Here is a 27,360-nt window from a genome sequence, read left to right as displayed (position 1 = left end):
AGAGGACAACTCACTCTGTCACTCAAATCACCACCGCAACATGGCTGCAGGGTGACCACTTTGCACTGTAATGTAATCTTTTTTGTTCTAATTGTTTTCTCTTGTAAAAATTCTGTTTATGTTCTTGTAAATGCTGTCTATCTGATGCCATGTGCCTGTGATGCTGCTATGGGTAATTATTTCATTGCACCTGTACATACATGTACTTGTGCACATGACAACTGAGTCCTGATAGAGGGTCAATCGAACTACTGCTGCTAAGTTAACAAATTTCATGACACATGTGATAATAAACCTGATTCTGACTCTGGGCTTGAAACACTGGCTGATTATTCCTTCCCATAGATGCTGCCTGACCTGCTGAGTTCCTCCAGCATTTTACGTGTGTCACTCTGGATTTCTAGTACCTGTAGAACCTCTTGTGTTTAAAACTTGACTTTGCCTTTAAAAGACCTTTCTTTAACCCCAACCCCTCCCCTTGAAACTGATGATTCCAAGCTGTCAGACGTAGTCTGGAGTGAAGCGCAGGAAATGTTAGTAAAGTAAATTGTGTGGGAAATAAAGAAAGCACAAGGCTTGCTTTCGTTGGAATAGAGAAAGCTGAGGGGAGATTTATTTTTGGTTTATTAGATTACAAAGGACATAGGCAGAGTGAGTAGGAAGGGCCCACTTCCCTTAGCTAAGAAGTCATTAATGAGGGGCTAGGGTTCAAAGTAATTAGTCAAGGGATGAGAATACCAGATGTTGGTTGAGATCTTACACTCATTGGTTGAAAGAGCAATAAGGGCCAAAACCCACACTGCACTTCAGAAGTAGCTGGGTTTGAATCTAAAATATAGTAAGCTATAAAGTTAGAGACACTGACAAATACAATATGGTACAAAAGTCTCAAGCACCCTAGCTATATAAATGTGCCTAATACTTTTGCATGGTACTGTAAGTTCTGTGAACCTACAAATACTAGAATTTTGTATAATGGTCTTCAAAGAAGCTATGAGAAGTAATTGGGATACAGATCACAGAATATCTTTGGTCATTTGTGATAAACACACAGGGTAATCATGAACGCATTCAAACCCTGCTTTTCAAAATTGTTTGTACTGTTTCCTCCAGGTGATCCAGTTTCCTTCCATAGTCCAAAATGTACCTATTGGTAGTTAATTGGTCATTGTAAAGTGTCCTGTGATGTGCTAAGATTAATTCGGGGATTGCTCAGCAGCATGGCTCAAAAGGGTCGGAAGGACCTGTTCTGCTCTGTATCTCAATCAATCAATCAATAAATAGATAGATAAATAAATAAATAAATGACTTTTGGAAATGGAGAGCAATGGCACTATATCACGTATCAAGTGAAAGCAAACAAAGATGAATTTCTGTCTTGACAGTGATCAAACTTGCACTACTGGAAATCATTCCATCAATCTATTTTGCTGAGATGAGATCTCAGAGCCAAAAGGGATAGTGATTGACTTTATAAGGAGGAATATAAATCAATATTATGTGTTTTAGTAATCACTTAGTAGTTAAAAGCAGTCAGTTGCTTTGATTGAAACATAAGCTGAAAGACACCTCGCCTGAACTTGGATTTTTTTTGGAGGAGTTGATAGGATTTTAATGTTCGTTAATTCATGGAACAGAAGGAATGTTGCTTCAGATACTCCAAGATATTGATCATTGGTAATTGGGAATTTCTTTATTATTGTCACATGTACAGTGAAGAGTTTGTTTTCCCTGTCACCCGTACAGGTCATTTCATCACCTCAGTACATCATCCTGAGAAAAGCAATCTCCGAATGCAGACTACAGTATTACAGTTACAGGGAAAGTACAGGCAGACAGTAAGGTGCAAGACCATGATAAAGTAGATTGTGAGGTCAAAATTGCATCTTAATAGTCTTAACAGTTTTGCAACAAAATAAACTGTCCTTCAGCCTGATGGCACATGCTTTTTGGCTTTTGTATCTTCTGCCACCAAAGGGAGACAAGGATGTATGTAAGTTAGTGGATATCAGAGGTGGGAGGAGAGGAAGAGAGCAGAGACTGTGGTGGAATGAGAGATGCTGCTTTGATAACAGGAAGACTGTTTCCCCTGAGGACTGATCTATTGAATCTGATGGTTTTTCCATATTCCCTGCCCAGGGACAGGTTGCCAGGTTGAAAAGGCTGGAAATTACATCACACAGGCTATGGAGAGGATGGCAGAACTATGGGCAGGACTCAGGGAGAGATTGGCAGGGCCGTGGTGTGAGGGAAGATTGCAAGTGACGATGATGGAGGAAATCAGAGGCTTCTTCAGAGAATAAAATGATAGGGCTGGGGATTTAACTTGATTGCAGAGGACGGGTGAAGCGAATAAACCTGTCCAACTGGAAAGCACTAACATCTTGACCCAACAATTCTTTTACACAATCCGCACTGCACCCTCTCAATCCCCCAACCACATTTCCTCACCCCACCAAAGTCATCAAACTAAAACATTAACTTTTATTCTCTGTCCACCGAAGCTGCTGGTCATCTTCACTATCTCCAACATTTTCAGTTTCTAAAACTTATAGTTTTTTTCACTTGCCATTATAATATTTAAATAACTAACCCTTCTCTAGCCTGTGGATTGGTCTGCAATATGCCTTGTTAGAGATGGGTTTTAGAGTTTTAATATTTGTATTTGTGTCCTGACAGAACCTTTCTTGTCTTTGGTGGCTAAAATCCCTCCCATAGTGCTGTTAGACATGGCTTGCTTTGAATAATCCTGTAAGGAGGTTGTATGTTCTCCCCGTGACTGTGTGGGTTTCTTTCAGGTGCTACAACAGATGACCCTGACCAACTCACAAAGTTGACTTCACTCCAAAAGCCTGAGGCCTGATCTCACTTTCATGATCCTTATAGCACGGAATCCTCCTTAACTTTGTACATCTGCTTTTGGTGTCCTCCCGGAGTGTCATCCTGCACTGTACAAGCATAGAACCTTACAGTACAGGTGACCCGGGTTCAGTTCCCATCCCTGCCTATAAAGAGTTTGTACGTTCTCTCTGTGACCACCTCTGGTTTCCTCCCACATTCCAAAGATGTACTGGTTGGGAAGCTAATTGGTCATTGTAAATTGTCCCATGATTAGGTGAGGGTTAAATCGGGGGATTGCTGGGCAGCGCAGCTTGAAGGGCTGGACAAGCCTATCCCACGCTGTATCTCAAAGAAATAAATAGAAAGCTGACAGAGCATAGAAGTGTACAGAAAGAGGCCTTTCACCTCTCAATGCAGCACTGAAATCTTCAGTCATTCATCCATGTATTCACTAATTTATTCCCCTATCTACCTATTTTTTTAATTTAAAGATACAGTACAGTAACAGGCCCTTCTGGCCCATTGAGCCAGTACAGTCCGATTACACCTATGTGACCCGTTAACCCTCTAACTTCTATGTCCTAGGAACATTGGAGAAAAATGGAGCACCCTGAGGAAACCCACGCTGCCCCTTTATTTATTTATTATATACTATATATATATTTTTTTTAATTATATGATATCATTATATTTTATACAATAACTATCTTAAAGTCTTAGGCACATGTATATAATTAGAGTGCTTACTAAGACTTGCACAGAACTGTATTTGTCAATGTGAGTGGAGAGCGTGTTTGTAAATCTGGTGGGAGCAGAGGATGTTGGGAATGGTGACGGTGGAGTGCCGTGGGAGCGTGTGGGACAGGTGGCGGAGAAGAAGTGCCGGGGATGGGTGTTGGTGCAGGTGCAGGCACACCCCACACTGAGACACCAGGCAGGGTCATTTGATTCCAAACAATTGGTTTATTGAGCATTACAGGATGTCTCTCTTCCAGCTCCCTCCCCTCTCCCTTCCCCTTTTCCCAAACCTGATTCCCCTCTCCCTGCCCCTTTCCCACTCGCAGTCCACAATAGAGATCCATATCAGAATCAGGTTTATCATCACTCACATCTGTCATGAAATTTTCTTTTTTTTATGTGGCAGCAGTACAGTGCAATACATAAAATTACTACAGTACCGTGCAAAAGTCTAAGTCACCGTAGGTATATGTGCCTAAGACTTTTGCACATTGCTGTATATATATCATTTACTTATACTGTATATATAATATATTATTTTTAAACGTGTAACTAAATACCTAACTAAACTAATTCCTTCAACCATCACAAGGTAAATATCCCTCCACTCTCTGCACATTCATGTGCCTACAAGAGCCTCTTAAATAAGCATATTTTTCACCAGCACCCCTGGCAGTTTGCAGGACTTTTTCTCATACTACTGCAGGAATTACAATTCCACTAGAATTATAGGATCTTACAGAATAAAAAGTGGCCATTCATTCCATTATCTTCATACTGGCTCTTTGAAGAAAATATTTTATTTTGTCACGCACTCCAGCAATTTCGTTATAGAGTCACACAGCACAGAACAGCCCACGGAGACCGCAGTGAGCACTCACACTCAGTTAATGCTAATCCCATTTTCAATTCTCCCAACATACCTCTTAACTCCTCCAAGTTAAGCCACCTACCTCCTTATTAGGGACTACTTATAGTGAATAATTTGCCCAGAAGTCAACCTTCGGGCTGCGGGAGTAAACTAGAACAGTGAGGAGAGTCCCACAATGATGTGCTAACTCCAGACAGTGAGCACCCTTCATCAGGACTAGAAAGGAAGGAGGCAGAAGCCAGAACAAGAAGGGGGACCCTCAACCATCAGGCTCTTGAAACAAAGGGGATAACTTCAGTTGACTCATCATTGATTGTAGACTAAAGATGGGCAACTATAGGCCAGTTAGCTTAACATCCGTAGTCGGGAAAATGCTTGAAGCTGTCATTAAGGAAGAAATAGCGAAACATTTAGAAAGGAGTGGTTCCATTAGACAGACGCAGCATGGATTCAGAAAGGGCAGGTCCTGTTTGACAAACTTACTGGAATTCTTTCAGGACATAATGAGTACAGTGGATAGAGGGGAACAGGTGGATGTCATATACTTCGACTTCCAGAAGGCATTCGATAAGGTGCCACACAAGAGGCTTATAAATAAGATATGGATGCATGGAGTCGGAGGAAGTATATTGGCATGGATAGTCGATTGGTTAAGGCAGACAGTTGGTATAAATGGGTGTTTCTCCGGTTGCCAGTCAATGGTGAGTGGGGTGCCGCAGGGGTCGGTGCTGGGCCCGCAGCTGTTTACCATTTACATTGATGATTTGGAAGAGGGGACTGAGTGTAGCGTAGCAAAATTTGCTGATGACACTAATCTGAGTGGAAAAACAAATTGTACAGAGGATGTGGAGAGTCTGCAGAGGGATATAGATAGGTTAAGTGAGTGGGCCAAGATCTGGCAGATGGAATACAACGTTGGTAAATGCGAGATCATCCACTTTGGAAGGAATAATAGAAGAGCAGATTATTGTTTAAATGGTGAAAGATTGCAGCATACTGTTGTGCAGAGGGACTTGTGAGTGCTTGTTCATGAATCTTAAAAAGTTGGCTTGCAGGTACAACAGGTTATTAAGAAGCCAGATGGAACGTTGGCTTTCATTGCTAGAGGATTGAATTCAGGAACAGGGAGGTCATGCTGCAACTATACAGGGTACTGGTGAGGCCGTGCCTGAAGTACTGTGTGCAGTTCTGGTCTCCATACTTGAGGAAGGATATACTGGCTTTGGAGGCAGTGCAGAAGAGGTTCACCAGGTTGATTCCAGGGATGAAGGGGTTAACCTAAGAGGAGAGATTGAGTCGCCTGGGACTATACTCTCTGGAATTCAGAAGAATGAGAGGGGATCTTATAGAAACATACAAAATTTTGAAAGGGATAGGTAAGATAGAAGCAGGAAAGTTGTTTCCATTGGTAGGTGAGACTACAACTAGGGGACATCGCCTCAAGATTCAGGGGAGAAGATTTAGGATGGAGATGAGGAGAAACTGTTTTTCTCAGAGAGTGGTGAATCCGTAGAATTCTCTGCCCAGGGAAGCAGTTGAGGCTTCTTCACTAAATATATTTAAGATACAGTTAGATTTTTACATAGTAGGGGAATTAAGGGTTATGGGGAAAAGGCAGGTAGATAGAGCTGAGTTTACGGACAGATCAGCCATGACTTTATTGAATGGCGGGGCAGGCTTGATGGGCCAGATGGCCGACTCCTGCTCCTATTTCTTATGTTCTTATGTTCTTAAATGTTCATGCCACCTGTGGACTCACTTTCAAGGACTCTTCATCTCATGTTCTCGATTTTTCTTGTTATTTATTTATTATTGTTTCTTCTTTTTGTATTAGTGCAGTTTATTGTCTTCTTCACTCTGGTTGAACGCCCTAGTTGAGTGGTCTTTCACTGATTCAGTTATAGCTATTATTCAATAGTTGTGGTTCCTTAAGTTTGTTACAGCCAGAGGTAGTAATGGGGACAAGCTCCCACTACCTATTAAATAGTCCCATATGGGAAGTGCCTCAAATAGCCCTGACAACCAAGTCCAACTCCTGGCCTTCATGTGTGGCTTAGCTTCTAAGCCTGTCGGAACCATTTCACCAGCAGGAGAAGGGACAAAGGCTGGTTACTGGCACCTTAAAACCAGTCGTTTCGGGCAGATGGGGCTCGTCAGCGGTGGTTGGCAGCTCATCTAGGAGAAGGGAAACTCTGATCTCAAACCTCTGCTGCCTTGTGGCTATACCCACTCGTGGGGAAGGCTTTGGGAATTCAATGCTGACTGGCAACTCCTGAAACACTGCCGGTACCGAACTGTATCGGCCCCTGCTGTTCCTTTGGGTTCACCAGTTGTGTGGCGAGGGGGAGCTTGCTGTCCATATCGTACTGCCCTGTCTTGCATATCTAGACAGCTAGGATGCAATATCCATGGTTACTTTGACTGACAGAGGTGCTCATAGATTTGTTGAGTATGCCCACAAGGAAGTGAATCTTAGGGTTGTACGTGGTGACATATATGTACTTGGATAGTAAACTTACTTCAAACTTTGGAAGGGAAGGGGAGGGGATACAAACTTGCAGGGGATAAGTGAGACCAGATGAGGGGTAAGGTGGGTGGGTGGGGGTTGATGCGAGTAGCTGGGAGGTGATAGGTGGAGATGGTAAATAACTAAAGAAGGAATCTGAGAGCAGAGGACAGTAGACTATGGAATAAAGGGAACGAGGTAGGGAACCAGAGGGAGGTGATGGGCAGGTCATGATGGAGTTGGGGGGTTGGGAAGAAGAGAAAGGCTGAGAAGGCTACCAGAATGGGGGAAAACAAAAAAAGGTGGGAATAGAAGGGGAAACAGAGGAGAGTGGACAGGGGAGTAATTTCCCAACTGAAAGCCCATGACATTTTCCAGTTAACTCTGAACGTAAATGATGCATTGTGCAATCTACATATAATGATGTAATTCCACAGGAATGCCAAGGTTTCTCCTTACCGAGCCATGAAGATGACCCTTTTCACTCATTGCCAGGTAGTGTCCGGCTTCAACCCCCTGAATTGTCACCACTCCTCTGCACACGGCCTGCAGCCGAAGCTGAACTGAAAAAGGAGGAAGGCAGAAAGGTGAATTTTATTTTCCACAAGACGAAATTGAGCAACTAAGATGCAAATTTCAAGTAAAAGTTCAAGTTCAGGTTCATTGTCATTCAACAAAATAACATTTCCCTGGACTAAGGGACACAACACAGTACATATAACTCACAAAAAAAACACATAAAGTAATATTACCACAAGTAAGTTAACAAATAGATAAAATATATTCCAGAAGATTGACATTTTGCATAAAGACACAAGTTAAGAAGTAAATAGCATAACATTACTGGTGCTTCATACCTGACGAGACCTGGGAGAAGGCAGGGAGTGCAATAGTCTCACGGCCTGGGGAAGAAGCTGTTTCCCATTCTTAACAGTCCTTGTCCTAATGCTACAGTACCTCCTGCCTGATGGTAGAGGGTCAATAGATAATGGGATGGGTGGGAGGGATCCTTAACAATGCTAAGGGCCCTGGTTTTGCAACTCCTGATAAATATCTCGGATGGGTGGAAGCGATGTCTTGATTTTTTGAAGCATGTTCATTGAGTGTGTGAGTAAATCTAATGGAAAAAGGACCCAACATGGGAAAGGTTCCCACAGTCATTACTATTTTCAAACAAGGGAAAATCTGCAGATGCTATAAATCCAAGCTACACAGACAAAATGCTGGAGGAACTTAGCAGGCCAGGCAGCATCAATGGAAAAGCGTACAGTCAGCGTTTTGGGCCGAGATCCTTCAGCAGGACACTCTTTTCCATAGATGCTGCCTGGCCTGCTGAGTTCCTCCAGCATTTTGCGTGTGTTATCATTACTATTTTGGTTGTTCTGTGATGCGGCAAGCTGATGGGCAAAGTATCAAGCCTCACAGAATTCTTGTCTTAGCTAATAGCATATTGTGGAATCTTAAGAGTCTGAGGCTGAAATGTTTATGTGGATTAACTGATGGGGATTTGTCCTCCAACTTAAGGAGAAGAGACCACTTTTTTTTTAGATTATGAGAACACTCAGTCCTCTTTTATTATCATTTAGAAATGCATACATGCATTAAGAAATGATACAATGTTCCTCCAGAGTGATATCACAGAAAACAGGACAAACCAAAGACTAACACTAACAGAACCACATAATTATAACATATAGTTACAACAGTGCTAAACAATACCATAATTTGATAAAGAACAGACCGTGGGCACAGTAAAAAAAGTCTCAAGTCCCGATCGACTCCCAAATCCCTGGTTGCAGGCGGCAAAAGAGAGAAACTCCCCATCATAAAACTCCAAGGCGTTGACAACTGCTGATGCCTTGGAAGCAGCCGACCACAGCCGACACCGAGTCCGTCCATCCGAAAGCTTCGAGCCTCCGACCAGCCCCTCCGATACAGCCTCCCGAGCGCCATCCTCTCCCGAGCGCCTTCGACCTCGCCCCGGCCGCCAAAATAAGCAAAGCCGAGGATTCGGGGCCTTCTGCTCCAGAGATTCCAGTTTCCACACAGTAGCAGCGGCAGCGAAGCAGGCATTTCAGAAGTTTCTCCAGATGTTCCTCCGTACTCTCACATCTGTCTCCATCAAATCAGAATTGTGCACGATCTCCTACTTGATAGATTACAGATATCATTCACTGGATGTGTCGTGCCGCCATCTTCTCCTCCTCCTTCTATGTGGATGCTGTGAACCTATCTGGCTGCTTCCATCTCTTGTTTCAGACTGATGCTGATGCTTCTGCATTCTTTCTATTGGTTCAGTTTCCTCGAGCAGCTCAGAAAAGTCTCTGTAGAAACTCACTGGGTTGGGCAGCATCTACGGAGGCAAATGGACAGCTGACATTTTAGGGCAAGGCATTTCAATGGGATGTCGAATCTCCATTTCCCTAGAACAGGGGTTCCCAATCTGGGCTCCATGGACACCTTGCTCGATGATATTGGTCCATGGCATAAAAAAGGGTGGGAACCCCTGCTCTAGAAAGCTGCAGCCTGACCTGTTGACTTCCTCCAGTGCCTTATGCCTTTTTCCCCCGATTCCAGCACCCGCAATCTCTGTTTTCTTTCCTCCTTATTTAACAAAAATGAGAAAAGGATGTAAGGAAAATACTAAGCCATGGAGTAAGAAAACAGAAGTTATGACTTGGGGAAGTTTATGTTCAAAACTTGGTAACTTAGAAAAAGCCATTGTTGAACTTGCAATGAAATCACATTCAGGAAGGATGTTATGTTACTGATGGAAAATGTAAGAACTGAAGGATTTTAGTACCGAAGAAAGTTTAGTCAAGCTGATTTGTTTACTTTGGACCAGATGAGGCTGAGGGAAAGTGAGTATGTGAAGTTCTAAGAGGCCTAACTAGGGTGGAAAGAAAGGAACTATTTCCCTTAGCAAAGAGGTCAATAACCAGGGGCCAAGATTTAAAGTAACTGGTAGAAGATTAGAGGGTATTTGAGGAAGTTTCCTTTACATCCAGGGAGCACGGTAAGTCTCAAACTCACTCCCTGAAATGGTGCTGGAGGCAGAAACTTCCTGCCACATGGAAAAAGCATTTGGACGAAGTAATTACCCGCTGCAGAAAGCTGTGAACCCAGACAACTCCGTCATGGGCAATAGCTTCCCCAGCATCCAGGACATCTTTAAGGACCGATGCCTCAAAAAGGTGGCACCTGGGGCACCCCTTCTTCTCAATGCTACCATCAGGGAGGAGGTACCAGAGCCTGAAGACACACACTCAACAACTCAGGAACAGCTTCTTCCTCTTTGTCATCAGATTTCTGAATGGACATTGAACCCATGGACTCTACCCCACTACTTTTTTATTCTCTTTTTGCACTACTTACTGAATTAAAAAAATATATATGTTTACTGTAATTTACAGTTTTTATTATTATGTATTGTGATGTACTGCTGCCACATAAACAATAAATTTCATGACACACATCAAAGATATTAAACCTGATTCTGAAAACTACTGGGCTTTGAACTGAGACTGTGAGACAAGTCAAAGCTGCAAATGATGGACCAAATTGCTGCTTCAGTGCCATAAACCTTCTGTGTTTCTATGATCCCAAAGCGACCAAGTAACTTAATCTGTGGTGTGAAGGGACCAGGCCATGCCACACCTACACCATAAAGTTTAAATGTAAGAGAAGGAATGAGAGACCAAGAGTGAAAAGCAATTGAATGATGTATGAAAAAGTTCTGATAATTCACCATCTGATTTGTCAGATATCCTAGCGGCTCGGTGTCTGGTTCACTGGGTGTGTACTTCCACTCTCCCTCTAACACACCAGAACCCTGGTTCCCACACTCCATGAAAACTCACCTCATTCTGTTTCCCGTGCTTCTCTGAAACCTATCCAGATTCACTAGAAAATATGTTATCCTATTGCAGGGTATAGGTGGGGAAAAATATCCAATAATCCTGAAAATGTGCAATTCTTACAGCACTAATGTCCCGAACTTGCCGGATCACCGGAACTTTCCAGTAATTGGTGGCACAGAAGCATAGTGGTCAGCACGTCGCTTTACAGCATGAGTGACCCAGGGTCAATTCTTGCTACTTTCTGTAAGGAGTTTGTACAATCTCCCAGTGACCACATAGGTCTCCTCCGGGTACCCAGGTTTCCTCCCACATTCTAAAGACAATTAGTAGATTAATTATCACCTGGGTGTAATAAGACCATAAAACTATAAGATATGGGAGCAGAATTAAGCCATTTGGCCTATTGAGTCTGCTCCACCATTTCATCATGGCTGATCCATTTTTCCTCTCAGCTCCAGTCTCCTGCCTTTGCCGACACCCCCATATCCCTTCATGTCCTGACCAATTAAGAATCTATCAACCTCTGCCTTAAATATACATAAAGACTTGGTCTCCATAGCTGCCTGTGGCAATCAATACCAGATTCACCACCCTTTGGCCAAAGAAATTTCTCCTCATCTCCGTTCTAAAAGGACGGCCCTCTGAACTGAAGCTGTGTCCTCTGGTCTTGGACTCTCCCACCATAGGAAACATCATCTCCACATCCACTCTGTCAAGACCTTTCACCATTCGATAAGTGTAATGAGGCAATGTGGACTCATTCAGCCGGAAGGGCTTGTTGCTGTGCTTTAACCCTAAATAAAATAAACTACTTTGGGGCACCATAGTAACGTAGCAGTAAGCATAACACTATTACAGGTCGGGAGGGTTTCAGAGTTCATTTCCAGTGCCATCTGTAAGGAGTTTGTACACTCTCCTTGTGCCAGCGTGGGTTTCTTCCGGAAGATCCAGTTTCCTCCCACAGTCCAAAGACTAGAAGGTTAAGTGGTCTTTGTAAAATGTTCTGTGATTAGTCCAGTGTTAAATGGGTGGGTTGCTGGGCAGTGTGGCTTGTGGGCTGGAGGAACCTGTGCTCTGAATAAATAACATTTTCATTTTCTTAGCCTATGTTGCAAATGCAGCAGGTCCCAGTGACAGCAGTTATCCAGTCCACAATAATACTTCTGTGGATGTGTGGTGGAGAGTATATTGTCCGACTGCATCACGGCCTAGTATAGAAACACTAATGACCTTGAGCGGAAAATACTCCTGAAAGTGGTGGATGTGCCCCAGTCATTTGGTCGCCAGCCTCTCGACCATGGTTTTCAGTCGGACGCCGGATGTTTGGAGAGATTCGGTGGGGGCGGGCGCCTGGCGCTCGGCCGGGGGCCGTGGTCAAGTGGTCGGTGACTTGGCCGGCTCCCCCACCGGACTTAGTCTGGTGAGGAGGGTGTGAGGACACCCAGCAGGACTGAAAAAAAACCTGACAAAGGGCGGATGAGCTCCTTGTGAGCCAACGGCCATCTTCCGTGGAAGGGATCAAAGCCTCACCACGCACTTACTTAGAGCACTTACTTAGAAGAGACGTGATGAACTCAGGCACTGCACTGTGTGCCTGGACCTGCCCAAGGCCTCCAGCTAAGGAAGGGCCAATCTCGAAGAAGCGGCTGCGGCTGGAGGCTGTCACGGCCTCGGGCTCGAGTTTGGCGGGGGCAGCAGCAGGCGGTGCCAAGGCGGCCAGCAAGAACAAACTGGAGGAGAGGCTGTACTCGGTGCTGTCGCAAGATCGAAGAAGATGGAGGTGCATAGCCGCCAACCCCAGATTTGGGACAGCACCTACTGACTGATGCCCCAGTCCATTACAGGTAAAGCCCTCCCCACCATTCAGCACGTCTACACAGAGTGTTGTCACAGGAAAGCATCATCATCATTACAGACCCCCGCCACTCAGGACATGCTCTCTTCTCACTGCTGCCATCAGGAAGAAGGTACAGGAGCTTCAGGACTCACACCACCAAGTTCAGGAACAGTTATTACCTCTCAACCATTAGGCCCTTGAACCAGAGGGATAACTTCACTCAACTTCACCTGCCCCATCACTGAAATGTTCCCACAACCTATGGACTCACTTTCAAGGACTTTTCCTCTCATATTCTCGATATTTATTCCTTATATATTTATTATTATTACATTCTCTCTTTTTGTATTTGCACAGTTTGTTGTCTTTCGCATAATGGTTGTTTGTCCGTTCTGTTTGGTACGGTCTTTCATTGATTCTATTATTGTTCTTGGATTTACTCATTATGTTTGCAAGAAAATGAATCTCAGGGTTGTATATGGTGACATAAGTGTACTTTGATAATAAATTTACTTTGAATTTTGGATAGCTTATCATGAATATATCCAGTTTCTTTTCTCCCATTATACATCATCAAATCTCAATGCTTACTACTCTGATAACAAATCACAACATTTTAAATTAAATTTTTATTTTTACCAGTGTGGTAACAGGTCCTTCGGCCCAACGGGCCTGCGCTGCCCACGCACACCCAAGTGACCAATTAACATACTAACCCGTACGTCTTTAGAACGTGGGAGGCAACCGGAGCACCCTGGGGGAACGTATAAACTCCTTACTGTTGGCACTGGAACTGAACCCTGAATTGCCCCAAACTGTGACAGCACTGCGCTAACGGCTGTGCTACCATGCCGTCCGAAACATAAAAGAGGGGGTTTCAGCATGAGAAGTTAGTCAGCCTGTCAAGTCCATATAGGCTATGTGTCAGAGCAATTCAAATGGGTCTACTCTCCCGCCCCTTAAAAAAGGATCTACTCTCCTGCCCCTTCACTGGTCACACGTACGTCGAAACTTTCCTTGAACTGTGTTCTTCTGAGTCTACAACCAACGCAGTCCGAGATATGCTGGGGGCAGCCCGCAGGTGTCGGCACACTTCCAGCGCCAACATAGCAAGCCCACAACTCACTAGCCCTAGCCCGTGCACCTTTGGAACGTGGGAGGAAACTAGAGCACCTGGAGAAAAACCACGCGGTCATGGGGAGAAGGAGCAAACTCGTTACAGTCAGTGGCGGGAATTGAACCCTGATCATACAGTGCTGCTGTAAAGCTGACTGCCATGCTACCATTGTGATGCCCTTCCTCATACCCTTGCAAATTCTTTTCTTTCAGAAAGTCAACCAAACACTTCCTTACTTTTGAACACTACAATTAAATTCACCTCCACTACTACCCCTATCCCTGCCAATACTTTAATAACTTTGACCATTCACAGGGTCAAATAGTCTCTTCTTATTACACCCGTCTGTATAAGACCTTGCATCCCTGCTCATCTGAGAGAAACTGGACACTGTGCCGCTAACATGTCAAGCAGGCAGGCAGGTTGAAGCTTCCCAGATGCAGATGACTTCCATGTAAGGCCAGTGAAATCAGTCTCAGGGTTGTGGGACCCGGAAGGGGAAGAGTTAAAACTGCTCATTGGTTTTGTTATTAACCCCACCATGACAGCACCACAATGTAAATGGCTGTTTCAGCTCTCACGGTGTATCAGCAGGAAGAAGGGTCCGCGACCTCCTCAGCCACCCAGCATCTCCTTGAACCAATAGTAGCTTGACTCTAACCCCCCTCCCCCCACCCCCTGCATCATCCCCACATTTCCCCACTAATTAACAGACCCATAACTGCATCAAGGACAGAGATGAACAGGATTAATGCAACGTCACCCTATATTCAACTAGCTCCCCAAATTTTCACCCCTGGAGAGAGGCAACTTGGCAGTAGCTCCGGTAAAGTGTGGGCTTTATTGAGAGAAAATGAAAGAAAAACAGTAAGAATGAAAGTGAAAGCTTTAGCTCTCCGACACTTAATGAACACTTGTAAGGTGCAGTTATACACCGGGACATTCACAGTTCAAGTCCAAGTTTGTCACCTGACTCTATATATATATACGGACCAACAAAACAATATTCCCCCAGAATATGGTACACTGACACAACATATATCAATCACACACAGCTCATAAACCGAAGTATTATACTATAAATAAGTCAATAAAATATAATTCAAAATGCAGCACAGGTAAACACAGCCTTGCAAGAACTTAGTTTCAACTTGCAGGAAAGTTTAAATGGAAGTTACACTATTTGTGCTGAAATTATGTTGTTTTAACGGTTAACATTTCTTGCTCCCCTGAGTGTTTGTTCTTCTAGCTGCTAAAGAGATCTTAATGAATTGAACTTAGTAACTTGGGAAGTTTCAAAGCAGTTGCCAAGCAGCACAAGTCAAACACACACACACATATGTATATACACACTCACACTTTTTACAAATAGTAGAGTACAGGATGATTGAAAATGATTCTCACTGTATATGTCACTGTGGTCTCGTGTTCCCTCCACTGTTCCGTCAGGAAGAATTCGCATAAAATACCCTCCATTTTGACAGTACAAGAGCTTTGGGTCTTTGTAACTCGACAGGAAGTGATTGAAGGAATCAGATAAGTTTGATAAACTTGTCACGGTTCCAACATCCATGATGCCTCCGACACAGTGTTCATATGGATCTTCTCTCCTGGAATATATCAACAGACACACAAGAAAGCAGATACTTCAATGAATACCAGTCCAGGAGCTAAAAATATCAGCAAAGCAGAAACCCAAATGATTCAAAGTCTACGTCATAAGTGTATTTATATATTTTTCATTTTTTTCCATCATGGTTTTCTTCTCTCCTTATCCTTGTCCTGATTTATTTTCCTTCTGGGCCTAGATAGCAACTATTGGCAAAGAGTCCAGCAAATAAAGTGATCGCTGTCTCATCTTATCCTACTGACACTATACATGTACCTATCTAAACTTCTATTAAATGTTGAAATCAAATTTGTATACACCACTTGTGCTGGCAGCTTGTTCTACACTCTCACGACTCTGTGAGTGAAGACGTTTCCCCTCATGTTCCCCTTAAACGTTTCACCTTTCAACCTTAACCCATGACTTCTGGTTGAAGTCCCACCCAACCTCAGTGGAAAAAGCCTGGTTGCATTTACACTATCTATACTCCTCATAATTTTGTATACCTCTATCAAATCTCCTCTCCACCTTCTATGTGCCAAGGAATAAAGTCTTAATCTGTTCAATCTTTCCTTATAACTCAGGTTCTTCCAGAAATGGCAACATCCTTGTAAATTTTCTCTGTACTCTTTCAATCTTATTTACATCTTTCCTGTAGGTAGGTGACCAACACTGCACACAGCACTCCAAATTATATCTCACCAGCGTCTTTAACAACTTCAACAAAATATCTCACCTCCTGTACTCAATACTTTGATTTATGAAGGCCAATGTGGCAAAAGTTTTCTTTATGATCTTATCAACCTGTAAACCACTTTCAATAAATTATGTACCTGTATTCCCAGATCCCTTTGTTCGACCAGACTCCTCAGTGTCCTACCGTTCACTGTGTAGACCTGTTCTGGTTGGTCCCACTGAGTTGCAATGCCTTGCACTTGTCTGCATTAAATTCCAGCTGGTCTAGATCCTGCTGGAGGTTCTGATAGTCTTACTCACTGTCCACTACACCGCCAATCTTTGTGCCACCCACAAATTTGCTGATCAGTTAGCCACATTACCACCCAGTTTATTGATATAAATGCCAAACAACAACGGACCCGGCACGATCCCTGCGGTACTCCACTAGTCACAGGCCGCTAGTCAGAGAGACAGTAACCTACCACCACCGTCTGGTTTCTCTCTCAAAGCCAATGTTCAATCCAGTTTGCTACCTCATTTTGAATACCAAGTGACTGAACCTCTTTGACCAACCTCGCATGTGGAACCTTGTCAAGTGCCTTACTAGAGTCCATGTAGACAACATCCATTGCCTTGCTTTCATCTACTTTCCTGGTAACTACCTTTAAGAACTCTATAACATTGGTTAGACATAACCTATCATACACAAAGCCATGCTGACAATCCCTAATAAGTCCCCATTAATCCAAATATTCATATATCCGGTCTCTTTGAATACCTTCCAATAACTTTCCCACAACTGATGTCAGGCTCACGGGCCTGTAATTTCCTGGCTTATTTTTAGAGCCTTTCTTAAACAGTGGAACAAGATTAGCTGTCCTCTTACCCTCGGGTACCCCACCTGTCGCTAAGGATGATTTAAATACCTTTGCTCGGGACCCTGTAATTTTTGCGCTTGCCTCCCACAGGGTCCTCAGGGAACATCTTGTCAAGCCCTGGGGATTCATCCATCCTAATTTGCCACAAGACAGCAAACACCTCCTCCACTGTAATCTATATTGAATCCATGACCTCATTCTGCTTTGCCTCACTTCTATAGACTCTAGGTCCATCTCCCGAGTCAATACAGATGCAAAAAATCCATTTAAGATCTCCCCCATCTCTTCTGGCTCTACGCATGTACCATTCTGATCCAGCAGCAGACCAATTTTGTCTCCTGCAATCCTTTTGCTCTTAGCATATCTGTAGAATCCCTTTGGATTCTCCGTCACCTTGTCTGCCAGGGCAACCTCATGTTTTCTTTTAGCCCTCCTGATTACTTTAAGTGTTCTCTTGTATTTCTTGTACCCCATAAGCACCTCATTTGTTCCTACCTGCGATTCAGCTCCTTTTTATTTCTTAACCAGAGCCTCAATATCTCTTGAAAACCAAGGTTTCCTACACTTGTCATTTTTACTTTTTATTCTGATAGGCACATACAAGCTTTGTCCTCTCAAAATTTTACTTTTGACGGCCTCCCACTTACCAAGTACACCTTTGACAGAAAACAGCCTGCCCTAATTGTTACTTGCTAGCTCCTTTCTGATACCATCAAAATTGGATTTTCTCCAAATTAGAATCTCAACCTGCAGACCAGACCTATCTCTTTCCATATTTACGTTGATACTAATGGTATTATAATCACTAGATGCAAAGTGTTCCCTTACACAAACTTCTGTCACCTGTGCAGTCTCATTTTGTAATAGGAGATCAAGTATAGCACATTCTCTCTTCGGGACTTTTATGAGCTGATTAAAGAAACTTCCCTGAACACATTTGAAAAACTCCATCCTGTCTAGTCCCTGAATGGTATGGGAGTCCTAGTCAATATGTAGAAAGTTAAAATCATCTACTATATCAAGCTTATGCTTCTTGCAATAGCCTGTAATCCCTACAGATTTGTTCCTCTGTTGGGTGGCCTATAATATAGTCTCGTTAACATGGTCATACTTTTCTTATTCCTTAGTTCAACCTATAAAGGCTCTCTAGACAAGTTCTCTAGTTTGTCTTGACTGAGCATTGCCATGACATTTTCCTGACTAGTCATGTCACCTCTTCCCCTTTAATCCCTCCCGCTCTGTCACATCTAAAACAATAGAACCCCAGAATACTAAACTGCCAATCCAGCCCCTCTTACAACCAAGTCTCATTAATGGCTACAATATCCATACCCAGGTGTTGATCTATGCCTTGAGCTCATCTGCCTTTCCTACAATACTTCTTACATTGAAATATATGAGCTCAGAACATTAGCTGCACATGCCCAACCTTTCGATTCCTGACTTAAGCTGAGGTTTTAGTAACATCTACTTCCCACTGTTTTTATGATATTGTAGCATTAGACACCTTTTTCACTGTCCATACCAATTTTTGTGTCATCAATGAACTTTAATTCTACTTTCACTTTCAAGTTTGTTACATATATCACAAAGAACAAAGGTCTTTCGTGTTGATCCCTGTAGTACAATGGTAGTCACAAGTTTCCAATCTTCAAAACATCTTTCTACTATTACCTGCTGCCTCCAATCACCAAACTGATTTTGGATCCAATTAGTCAGGTCACCTTGGATCTTAGGTACCTTTTCAACTAGCTTCCCATGTGAGACCTTGTTAAATACCTAACTAAAGTTCATATAGGCAAAATCTTTTGCCTGTCTTCATTAACCAATTTCATTTCCATCTCAGAAAAACTCAGTCAAGTTATTGGGACAGAATCTCTCCCCACCCCCCACCCCCACCTCAGAAAGCCAAGCGGACTTTTCCTGATCAGCCCTTTTTTCGAATTCTGTCCCCTCAGAATTTTGTCCAGTAATTACTGCTGACAGAAAGCTCACTAACCTGCAGTTACCTGGCTTAGTCCCGTTGCTCTTCTTAAATAAAGGAACTACACGAGTTATTGTCCGCTCTTCTAGTACCTTGCCTATGGCTAACAAAGATACAAGCAGCTTTGTTTGAACCCAGCAATGTCCTTCCACGCCTCAGCACTCTGGGCTAGATTTCATCCATCCCTGAGGACTTACTTTTCTTCGTGTTATAACACCTCTGCCATCTTAATACCTATATGTTCCTGAAAAACAATGCACCTGTCCTTAACTTCAATACCCTTCACATCCCTCAACTTAATTCGAGTGGATTGAGGCATCTCAATGTCCCCTCATACGATAGTCGTGCTATGTCAAGAATGAACCTTGCTGGACACCGTCAATAGCAAATAATGTACGTTCTTTCCAATATTTCAGGTGTGATCTCAGGAATGTTCTGTATAATTGAACCAAACTGTTCTTGTTCCTTATTTGAAGTCTTTCCCAATGAAGGACAACATATCATTTGCCTTTTAACTTGCTGCATGTACAGTACATATTTGCTGGTATACAAGAAACAGGTCTTTTTATAGATCAATACTTCCCAATCTTTTGCTGTTTAAATAATACTATTTTCCCTCCCAAACCAGGTTCTTCAAGGTTATCCGAGATATACTCTTCTTCCACCCACCATAAATTTGAGTTCATCTCAAAATCTGTTCGTTTCCCATCTCAGCCATATCCCATTGACACATCACTGTTGTACTGACTGTTATACATTGCTTTATTGTCTGCAAACTTTACCAGATTATATTTGCTTTGTCATCAAGATCTCTGTGACCACTTCTCACCTCACACTCCTCTGAGAGATCTGCACTCCTTCACTTCTTCCACTCCCAATTGTCTATGCTCCTCCACCAGTAGCTTTGGCTTCACCTATGCAATCCCTACTCCAAATTATTTACTTCAGGTACTTAATTATCATCATCATTATTCTGTGCCGTGCAGTATGACGTTGGTGATCATGGTCTCATGACCATGATTGCTCTTGGCAAATTTTGGCACGTAAGTGCTTTGCCATTGCCTTCTTCTGGGCAGAGTCTTTACAAGATGGCTGACCCCAGCCATTATCAATACACTTCAGGTTGTCTGCCTGGTGTCAGTGGTCACATAACCAGCAGTTCTGATATGCACCAGCTAGTCATACGGCCATCTATCGCCTGCTCCTGTGGCTTCAGGCGGCCCTGATCAGGGGACTAAGCAGGTGCTACCCCTTGCCCACGGGTAATCTGCAGGTTAGCGGAGTGAAGTCGCATCTTACACCTCTTTTGGTAGGGGTGTATCTCTAGGCTGCCACCCATAGTATTTAATCACCTCTATTAAAAGCTGTGTCTCTGGTTTGGCACCAATTCTAGCCAAATTATACACCTGTAAAGAACCTTGGGACATTTTACTACAAGGGGTAGGTCATTTAGAATGGAGTTGAGGAAAAACTTTTTCACCCAGAGCGTGGTGGATATATGGAATGCTGTGCCCCAGAAGGCTGTGGAGGCCAAGTCTCGGAACGCTTTCAAAAGAGAGATGGATAGAGCTCTTAAGGGTAGTGGAATCAAAGGTTATAGGGTTGAGGCAGGAACTGGATGATCAGCCATGATCACAGTGAATGGCGGTGCTGGTTATTGTCTATTTTACGTAAAAGCCTGTCTGTCAGGCACTGTCCGTTCCATATGTGGTTGGCTTTACCAATCACTTCAGAGAGCTACAAAAGAAGAATAGAAACAAGTCATCCTCAATCCTGAGAGACTGCAAAAGAACATGAAGGAGACTGTAATTCTTACTTGTGAGAACTTTTAGCATGGGAACATCATAAAAGAGTTTCCTTTCATCAAGTATTGGCTCGAAACCTCAAGTGTTTGTTCCTTCCCATAGATGCTGCCTGACCTGCTGACTTCATTCAGAATTCTTGTGTGTTACGCTGGATTTCCCGCACCTGTAGAATCTTTTGTGTTTGTCATTAGTATTGGCCACCTTCTTGGTTTGCAGGTCGTAATCCCTGACTGGTTGAACACCATAGACTAGTTACTAGTCACTAGTAGGACAGCATAAATATACTTTCAATATCGTTCTGGTTGCTGTTTTTTCCTGTTTAAAGCCCCTGATATTTGGAAAAGTGAATGATGTTGCTTTTACGGTTGTACAAGTCATTTAACAAAGCATTTAAGTGCCCCCTTCTGGAAATGAACCAGTGAACAACTTGAATTTCACAGGCAAAAACACAAACGGTGGTTAATCCCACCGTCTTTAACAGGATGCTTAAGAAGGGGGAAAGAGAAAAAAAATGCGAAGGAAAGATTATAAAACATAAACTAACAGGAGACTGGCAATTAGAGCAGGACTGGCTTCATTAAATCCTCAAGAGGGTTATCCTGTATGATATCAACTTTACATGTGCCCGCAGGAACTGGCATGTATTTACTATGAGTTTTGAGCCCTCTCGACATTTTCTTGTAATCTCCAGAGCAAAGTTTATCAACCGCAGTGAAAATAAAACAAAATGCTGTGTGGAATATGAAAAATAAAACAGAAAATGTAGGAATGTAGATCATAGGACAAAGAATAGTACAGCACAGTACAGGCCCTTCAGCCCACAACGTTGTGTCGACCCTTAAACCCTGCCTCCCATATAACTCCCACCTTAGATTCCTCCATATACCTGTCTAGTAGTCTCTTAAATTTCACTAGTGTATCTGCCTCTACCACTGACTCAGGCAGTGCATTCCACGCACTAACCACTCTCTGAGTAAAAAACCTTCCTCTAATATCCCCCTTGAACTTCCCACCCCTTACCTTAAAGCCATGTCCTCTTGTATTGAGCAGTGGTGCCCTGGGGAAGAGGCGCTGGCTATCCACTTTGTCTATTCCTCTTAATATCTTGTACACCTCTATCATGTCTCCTCTCATCCTCCTCCTCTCCAAAGAGTAAAGCCCTAACTCCCTTAATCTCTGATCATAATGCATACTTTCTAAACCAGGCAGCATCCTGGTAAATCTCCTCTGTACCCTTTCCAATGCTTCCACATCCTTCCTATAGTGAGGCGACCAGAAATGGACACAGTACTCCAAGTGTGGCCTAACCAGAGTCTTATAGAGCTACATCATTACCTCATGACCCTTAAACTCTATCCCTTGACTTATGAAAACTAACACCCCATAAGCTTTCTTAACTACCCTATCTACCTGTGAGGCAACTTTCAGGGATCTGTGGACATGTACCCCCAGATCCCTCTGCTCCTCCACACTACCAAGTATCCTGCCATTTACTTTGTACTCTGCCTTGGAGTTTGTCCTTCCAAAGTGTACCACCTCACACTTCTCTGGGTTGAACTCCATCTGCCACTTCTCAGCCCGCTTCTGCATCCTATCAATGTCTCTCTGCACTCTTCGACAATCCTCTGCACTCTTCGACAATCCTCTACACTATCCACAACACCACCAACTTTTGTGTTGTCTGCAAACTTGCCAACCACCCTTCTACCCCCACATCCAGGTCGTTAATAAAAATCACGAAAAGTAGAGGTCCTGGAACAGATCCTTGTGGGACACCACCAGTCACAATCCTCCAATCTGAATGTACTTCCTCCACCACCACCCTCTGCCTTCTGCAGGCCAGTGAATTCTGAATCCACCTGGCCAAACTTCCCTGGATCCCATGCCTTCTGACTTTCTGAATTAGCCTACCGTGTGGAACCTTGTCAAATGCCTTACTAAAATCCATGTAGATCACATCCACTTCACTACTCTCATCTATATGCCTGGTCACCTCCTCAAAGGACTCTATCATGGACAAAAAGGACATAAAGATCCTAGCCAGAGGCTCAGCAATCTCTTCCCTCGCCTCGTGGAGCAGCCTGGGGAATATTCCGTCAGAACCCGGGGACTTATCCGTCCTAATGTATTTTAACAACTCCAACACCTCCTCTCCCTTAATATCAACATGCTCCAGAACATCAAACTCATTCACATTGTCCTCACCATCATCAAGTTCCCTCTCATTGGTGAATACCGAAGAGAAGTATTCATTGAGAACCTCGCTCGCTTCCACAGTCTCCAGGCACATCTTCCCAGCTTTATCTCTAATCGGTCCTACCTTCACTCCTGTCATCCTTTTGTTGTTCCCATAACTGAAGAATGCCTTGGTGTTTTCCTTTACCCTACTCGCCAAGGCCTTCTCATGCCCTCTTCTTGCTCAGGCCACGAGAATCAGTTAACATTTCAGTTTGAAGAAGAGGTCTGAAACACTAACTCTGTTTCCCTTTCTACAGATGCAGCCAGCCGGATCTACTAAGCATTCCAGTATTTTCTGTTTTTGTATTCATAGCAGATTAGTGATAATGGTATTTGTCATTAAATTATCTCTCTCTCAAAGATCCTGGTAAAGTAATGAAAAACTGCCCAAGAATAAATAGATTGGCACCTGCTCGATAGGTAAATTGAAATATCACAGCTGTAGAATTCAACTTACCAATTGTCTTTCTTCTGACTTGGCCCAATTGTTAGTGAAGATCAACTTGCTTATCACTTTGAAATTTATGTAAATCGTAATAAGGCCTCTTTGTAAAAACAAACCAGATCTTTCAAAACAATGAATAGCTCTTACTCCCCAGAGTACACTCTGAATTCCTCTTCCCTTTTACCGTGAAGTCCCAGTCATTGTTTAATATACTCTCTCAGAACAAATTACCTTCAGGGATTTCTTTCCAGTTAACGTAATGCTTGTTGAAAATATTACTCATTTTTGATGAATTACCCCTCAAAATTTTTTTAGTTTCTAATAAAGCAAATGACTAAGAAAATTTATCACGCGAGAAAAAAACTTACATCTGGATTTCTTAAAGGAAATGCCTGGGCCATCAGAACTATCCATGTGGAGAAGTATGAAGCCTGACATAATTTGCAGCAAGTAGGAGAGAAAATTTCTCTATGAAGTAGAGAATTTTAGAAGAGAGAGAATTTCCTTAATACCACTGGATGCAAAAAGTTAAATAATGGACTTAAAGAAATAAGCAACTTAATAAGAAAATTACATCTGCTTATCCAAAGATAAGGGGTCTGACCGAGAGCTTCGAAACATGAAAATTCTTTATCATTCTGAACCAGAAGCCTGGAACAAAGGAAACAGGACACTTGGGATCATGTCCCCAATGTCAAATAAACCAAAAAAGGGTTTGAATATCAAATTACAGGACAAATATAATGAACAGGGTTTGAATTTGCTAAAGTCACACAGTGGATATGATATTCACCTTGAAGTTAGAAGACTGCAGGATGAATCTGTAGAACTCAAAGGAGGTTCATGAAAATGATAACACGAGGAATTCTGCAGATGCTGGAAATTCAAGCAACACACATCAAAGTCCTGACGAAGGGTCTCGGCCCAAAACGTCGACCATACCTCTTCCTAGAGATGCTGCCTGGCCTGCTGCGTTCACCAGCAACTTTGATGTGTGTTTCATGAAAATGATTCTAGGATTGCATGGCTTGTCAAATGAAGACTGTTTCATGGCTCTGGACATGTTTTCATTGGAATTCAGAAGAATGACGTGTGACCTAATTGAAACCTATCGAATGTTGAAAGGCCTCGATAGAGTGGATGTGGAGAGCATGTTTCTTTTGGTGGGAGAGTCTAGGATCAGAGGATATAGCTCAGAATAGAGGGGCATCCTTTTAGAATGGAGATGAGGAGGAGTTTTTTTAGCCAGAGATTGGTGAATCTGTGGAATTCTCTGCTACAGGCAACTGTGGGGGCCAAGTCTTTAAGTATATTTAAGGCAGAGGTTGTTAGATTCTTGATTGGTCAAGGGATGAAGGGAAATGGGGAGAAAGTCAGGAGAATAGGACTAAGAGTGAAAATGAATCAGCCTTGATGCCATGGGGAGCAGACTTGATGGGCCATATGGCCGAATTCTGCTCTTATATCTTACGGTATTATGGTTTATCTACAACCTTAAGTGGATGTTGCAGTGTAACTTCACTGCAGTGCTGCCTTTACTACTGTGTAGGTCTTAATATTGCCATAAGTATCTACAGACCAATTTTACTCAGAATGCTTACACAACCTTTAGATAGAAGGGACTAGAAGCTAGAAGGGGCAGCAGAGTGGCAGAGCTTGTTGAGAACATAGAACATAGGACAGTAGAGCACAGGACAGGGTCTTCAGTCCATAATGTTGTGCAGACTCTTTAAACTGCTCAGAGATCAATCTAATTCTTCACTCCCACACAGCTCTCCATGTTTTGTTCATTCATATTCCTGTCTAAGAGTCTCTTAAATGTCCCTAATCTATCTGCCCTTGACTGTACATTCCATGCACCTACCACTCACTGTGCAAAAACACTGTCTCTGACTTTCCCCCCTATACTGTCCTCCTTAAAGTTATAGTCATTGTCATACTTTATTGCTCCTGGGGGAAATTGGTTTTCATTACAGTTGCACCATAAATAATAAATAGCAATGTGTAAATTATGCCAGTAAATTATGAAATAAGTCCAGGACCAGCCTATTGGCTCAGGGTGTCTGACCCTCCAAGGGAGGAGTTGTAAAGTTTGATGGCCACAGGCAGGAATGACTTCCTATGACGTTCTGTGTTGCATCTCGGTGGAATGAGTCTCTGGCTGAATGTACTCCTGTGCCCACCCAGTACATTATGTAGTGGATGGGAGACATTGACCAAGATGGCATGCAACTTAGACAGCATCCTCTTTTCAAACACCACCATGAGAGAGTCCAGTTCCATCCCCACAAGATCACTGGCCTTACGAATGAGTTTGTTGATTCTGTTGGTGTCTGCTGCCTTCAGCCTGCTGCCCCAGCACACAACAGCAAACATGATAGCACTGGCCACCACAGACTCGTAGAACATCCTCAGCATCGTCTGGCAGATGTTAAAGGACCTCAGTCTCCTCAGGAAATAGACACGGCTCTGACCCTTCTTGTAGACAGCCTCAGTGTTCTTTGACCAGTCCAGTTTATTGTCAATTCGTACCCCCAGGTATTTGTAATCCTCCACACTGTCCACACTGACCCCCTGGATGGAAACAGGGGTCACCAGTACCTTAGCTCTCCTCAGGTCTACCACCAGCTCCTTATGCCCCTAGGTCTGTTGCCATACAGTGGCAGAGACCCAAGCTCAGGTACTGTCTGTGCGTATTCTCATTGCAAGGGCTAAGCTTTTCTGTGGGCACTCTGGTCTTCCAAAGACATGCAGGTTGGTACATTAATTGGTCACTCTAAGTTGTAGTAAGTAGGAGAGTGATAGAAACTGGTACGAATTGATGACAATGTAGGGAAATAAAATCTGGAATTAATCTGAACCGACGAGGATGAGAGGTCACTTGATAGAGATGTGCAAAATGATTAGAGGCATAGCTCTAGAGAATAAACAGAAAGGTTTCCCAGGGTAGAAATGGCTTATACCGGAGGAGGGGAGGGGGCAGAATGTGCATAATGTCCCCCAAATTATGTAGGGTCTCACTGTTGTAGACGAGGCCACATCAGGAGCGCCAGACACAGTAGATGACCCCAGCAGATTCACAGGTGAAGACTTCCCTCACCTGGAAGGGCTGCTTGGGGCCCTCAGTGGAGGTGAGGGAGGAAGTGAATGGGCAGGCGCAGCATTGCTGTCGTTTTCAGGGATAAGTGCCGGGAGGTAGATTAATGGGATGGGATGAGTGGACAAGGGAATCATGGAAAGCGAAGAGTGGGGGGGGGGTGCGGGGGAATAGATAAAGATGTCTTTGGTGGTAGGGTCCCATTGAAGATAGTGGAAGTTGTGAAGGTTGATGTGTTGGATGTGGAGGTTCATAGGTTGGTAGGTGATGACAAGAGGAACTCTATCCCTGTTAAGGCAGCACGAAAATGGTGTGAGCATGATGCCCGTGAAATGGAGCAGATGCACGTGAGAGTAGCATCAATATTGGAGGAAGTGAAAAAGCTTTCTTTGCAGAAGGAGGACATCTCTGTTGTACTGGAAAGGAAAGCCTCATCCTGACAGCAGTTGTGGCAGAGACGGAATAACTGAGAAAAGTGAATAGTATTTTTACAGGGGACGGGTTGGGAAGAGGTATAGTCAAGATAGCTTTGGGAATTCGTTGGTTTATAAAAGATGTTGGTAGACAGTTTGTCTCTGGAGATAGAGACAGAGAGTTGAGAAAGGGGGGAGAGAGGTGTCAGAAGTGGACCAAGGGAATTTAAGGTCAGGGTAGAAATTGGAGGGTAAGTTCATGAAATTGACGAGTTCAGCATGGGTGCATGAATCAGCATCAATGCAGTCATCGATTTAGCACAGGAGGAGTTGGGGGCATTACCAGGAAAGGCTTGGAACATGGGCTATTCTACATAGCCAGTGAAAAGGTAAGCATAGTTGGGGCCAATGCAGGTATGCATGGCTACCCCTTGAGATTGGAG

The 27,360-nt window shown here is 43.3% G+C and overlaps 1 protein-coding gene and 1 long non-coding RNA gene across 5 annotated transcripts in view; one reads left to right on the top strand and one right to left on the bottom strand.

The window, feature by feature from the left end:
* Positions 1-27,360, top strand: part of LOC140200555 (uncharacterized) — a 124,798-nt gene that overhangs the window by 65,244 nt on the left and 32,194 nt on the right. The gene's annotated exons all lie outside the window — the stretch shown is intronic.
* The window catches only part of LOC140200554 (fibroblast growth factor 1-like), a 63,162-nt gene that overhangs the window by 17,382 nt on the left and 18,420 nt on the right, over positions 1-27,360 (bottom strand). The window contains exons 1-3 of one of the 3 annotated variants that reach the window (XM_072264052.1): positions 23,776-23,831; positions 15,175-15,380; positions 7,416-7,519 (exon numbers count right to left, since the gene is read on the bottom strand). In XM_072264052.1, coding sequence (XP_072120153.1) covers positions 7,416-7,519; positions 15,175-15,380; positions 23,776-23,777 — 312 coding nt within the window. In that variant the 5' untranslated portion in view covers positions 23,778-23,831. Of the gene's footprint in view, positions 1-7,415; positions 7,520-15,174; positions 15,381-23,419; positions 23,477-23,775; positions 23,832-27,360 lie in introns of those variants that run through there. The other 2 variants (XM_072264056.1, XM_072264055.1) reach the window with 2 other exon arrangements.

This window comes from Mobula birostris, chromosome 7, assembly GCF_030028105.1.
Source record: "Mobula birostris isolate sMobBir1 chromosome 7, sMobBir1.hap1, whole genome shotgun sequence".
Classification (NCBI taxonomy): domain Eukaryota; kingdom Metazoa; phylum Chordata; class Chondrichthyes; order Myliobatiformes; family Myliobatidae; genus Mobula; species Mobula birostris.
Note: the sequence above shows the minus strand (reverse complement) of the source record. Positions and strands in the feature narration are given on the sequence as shown.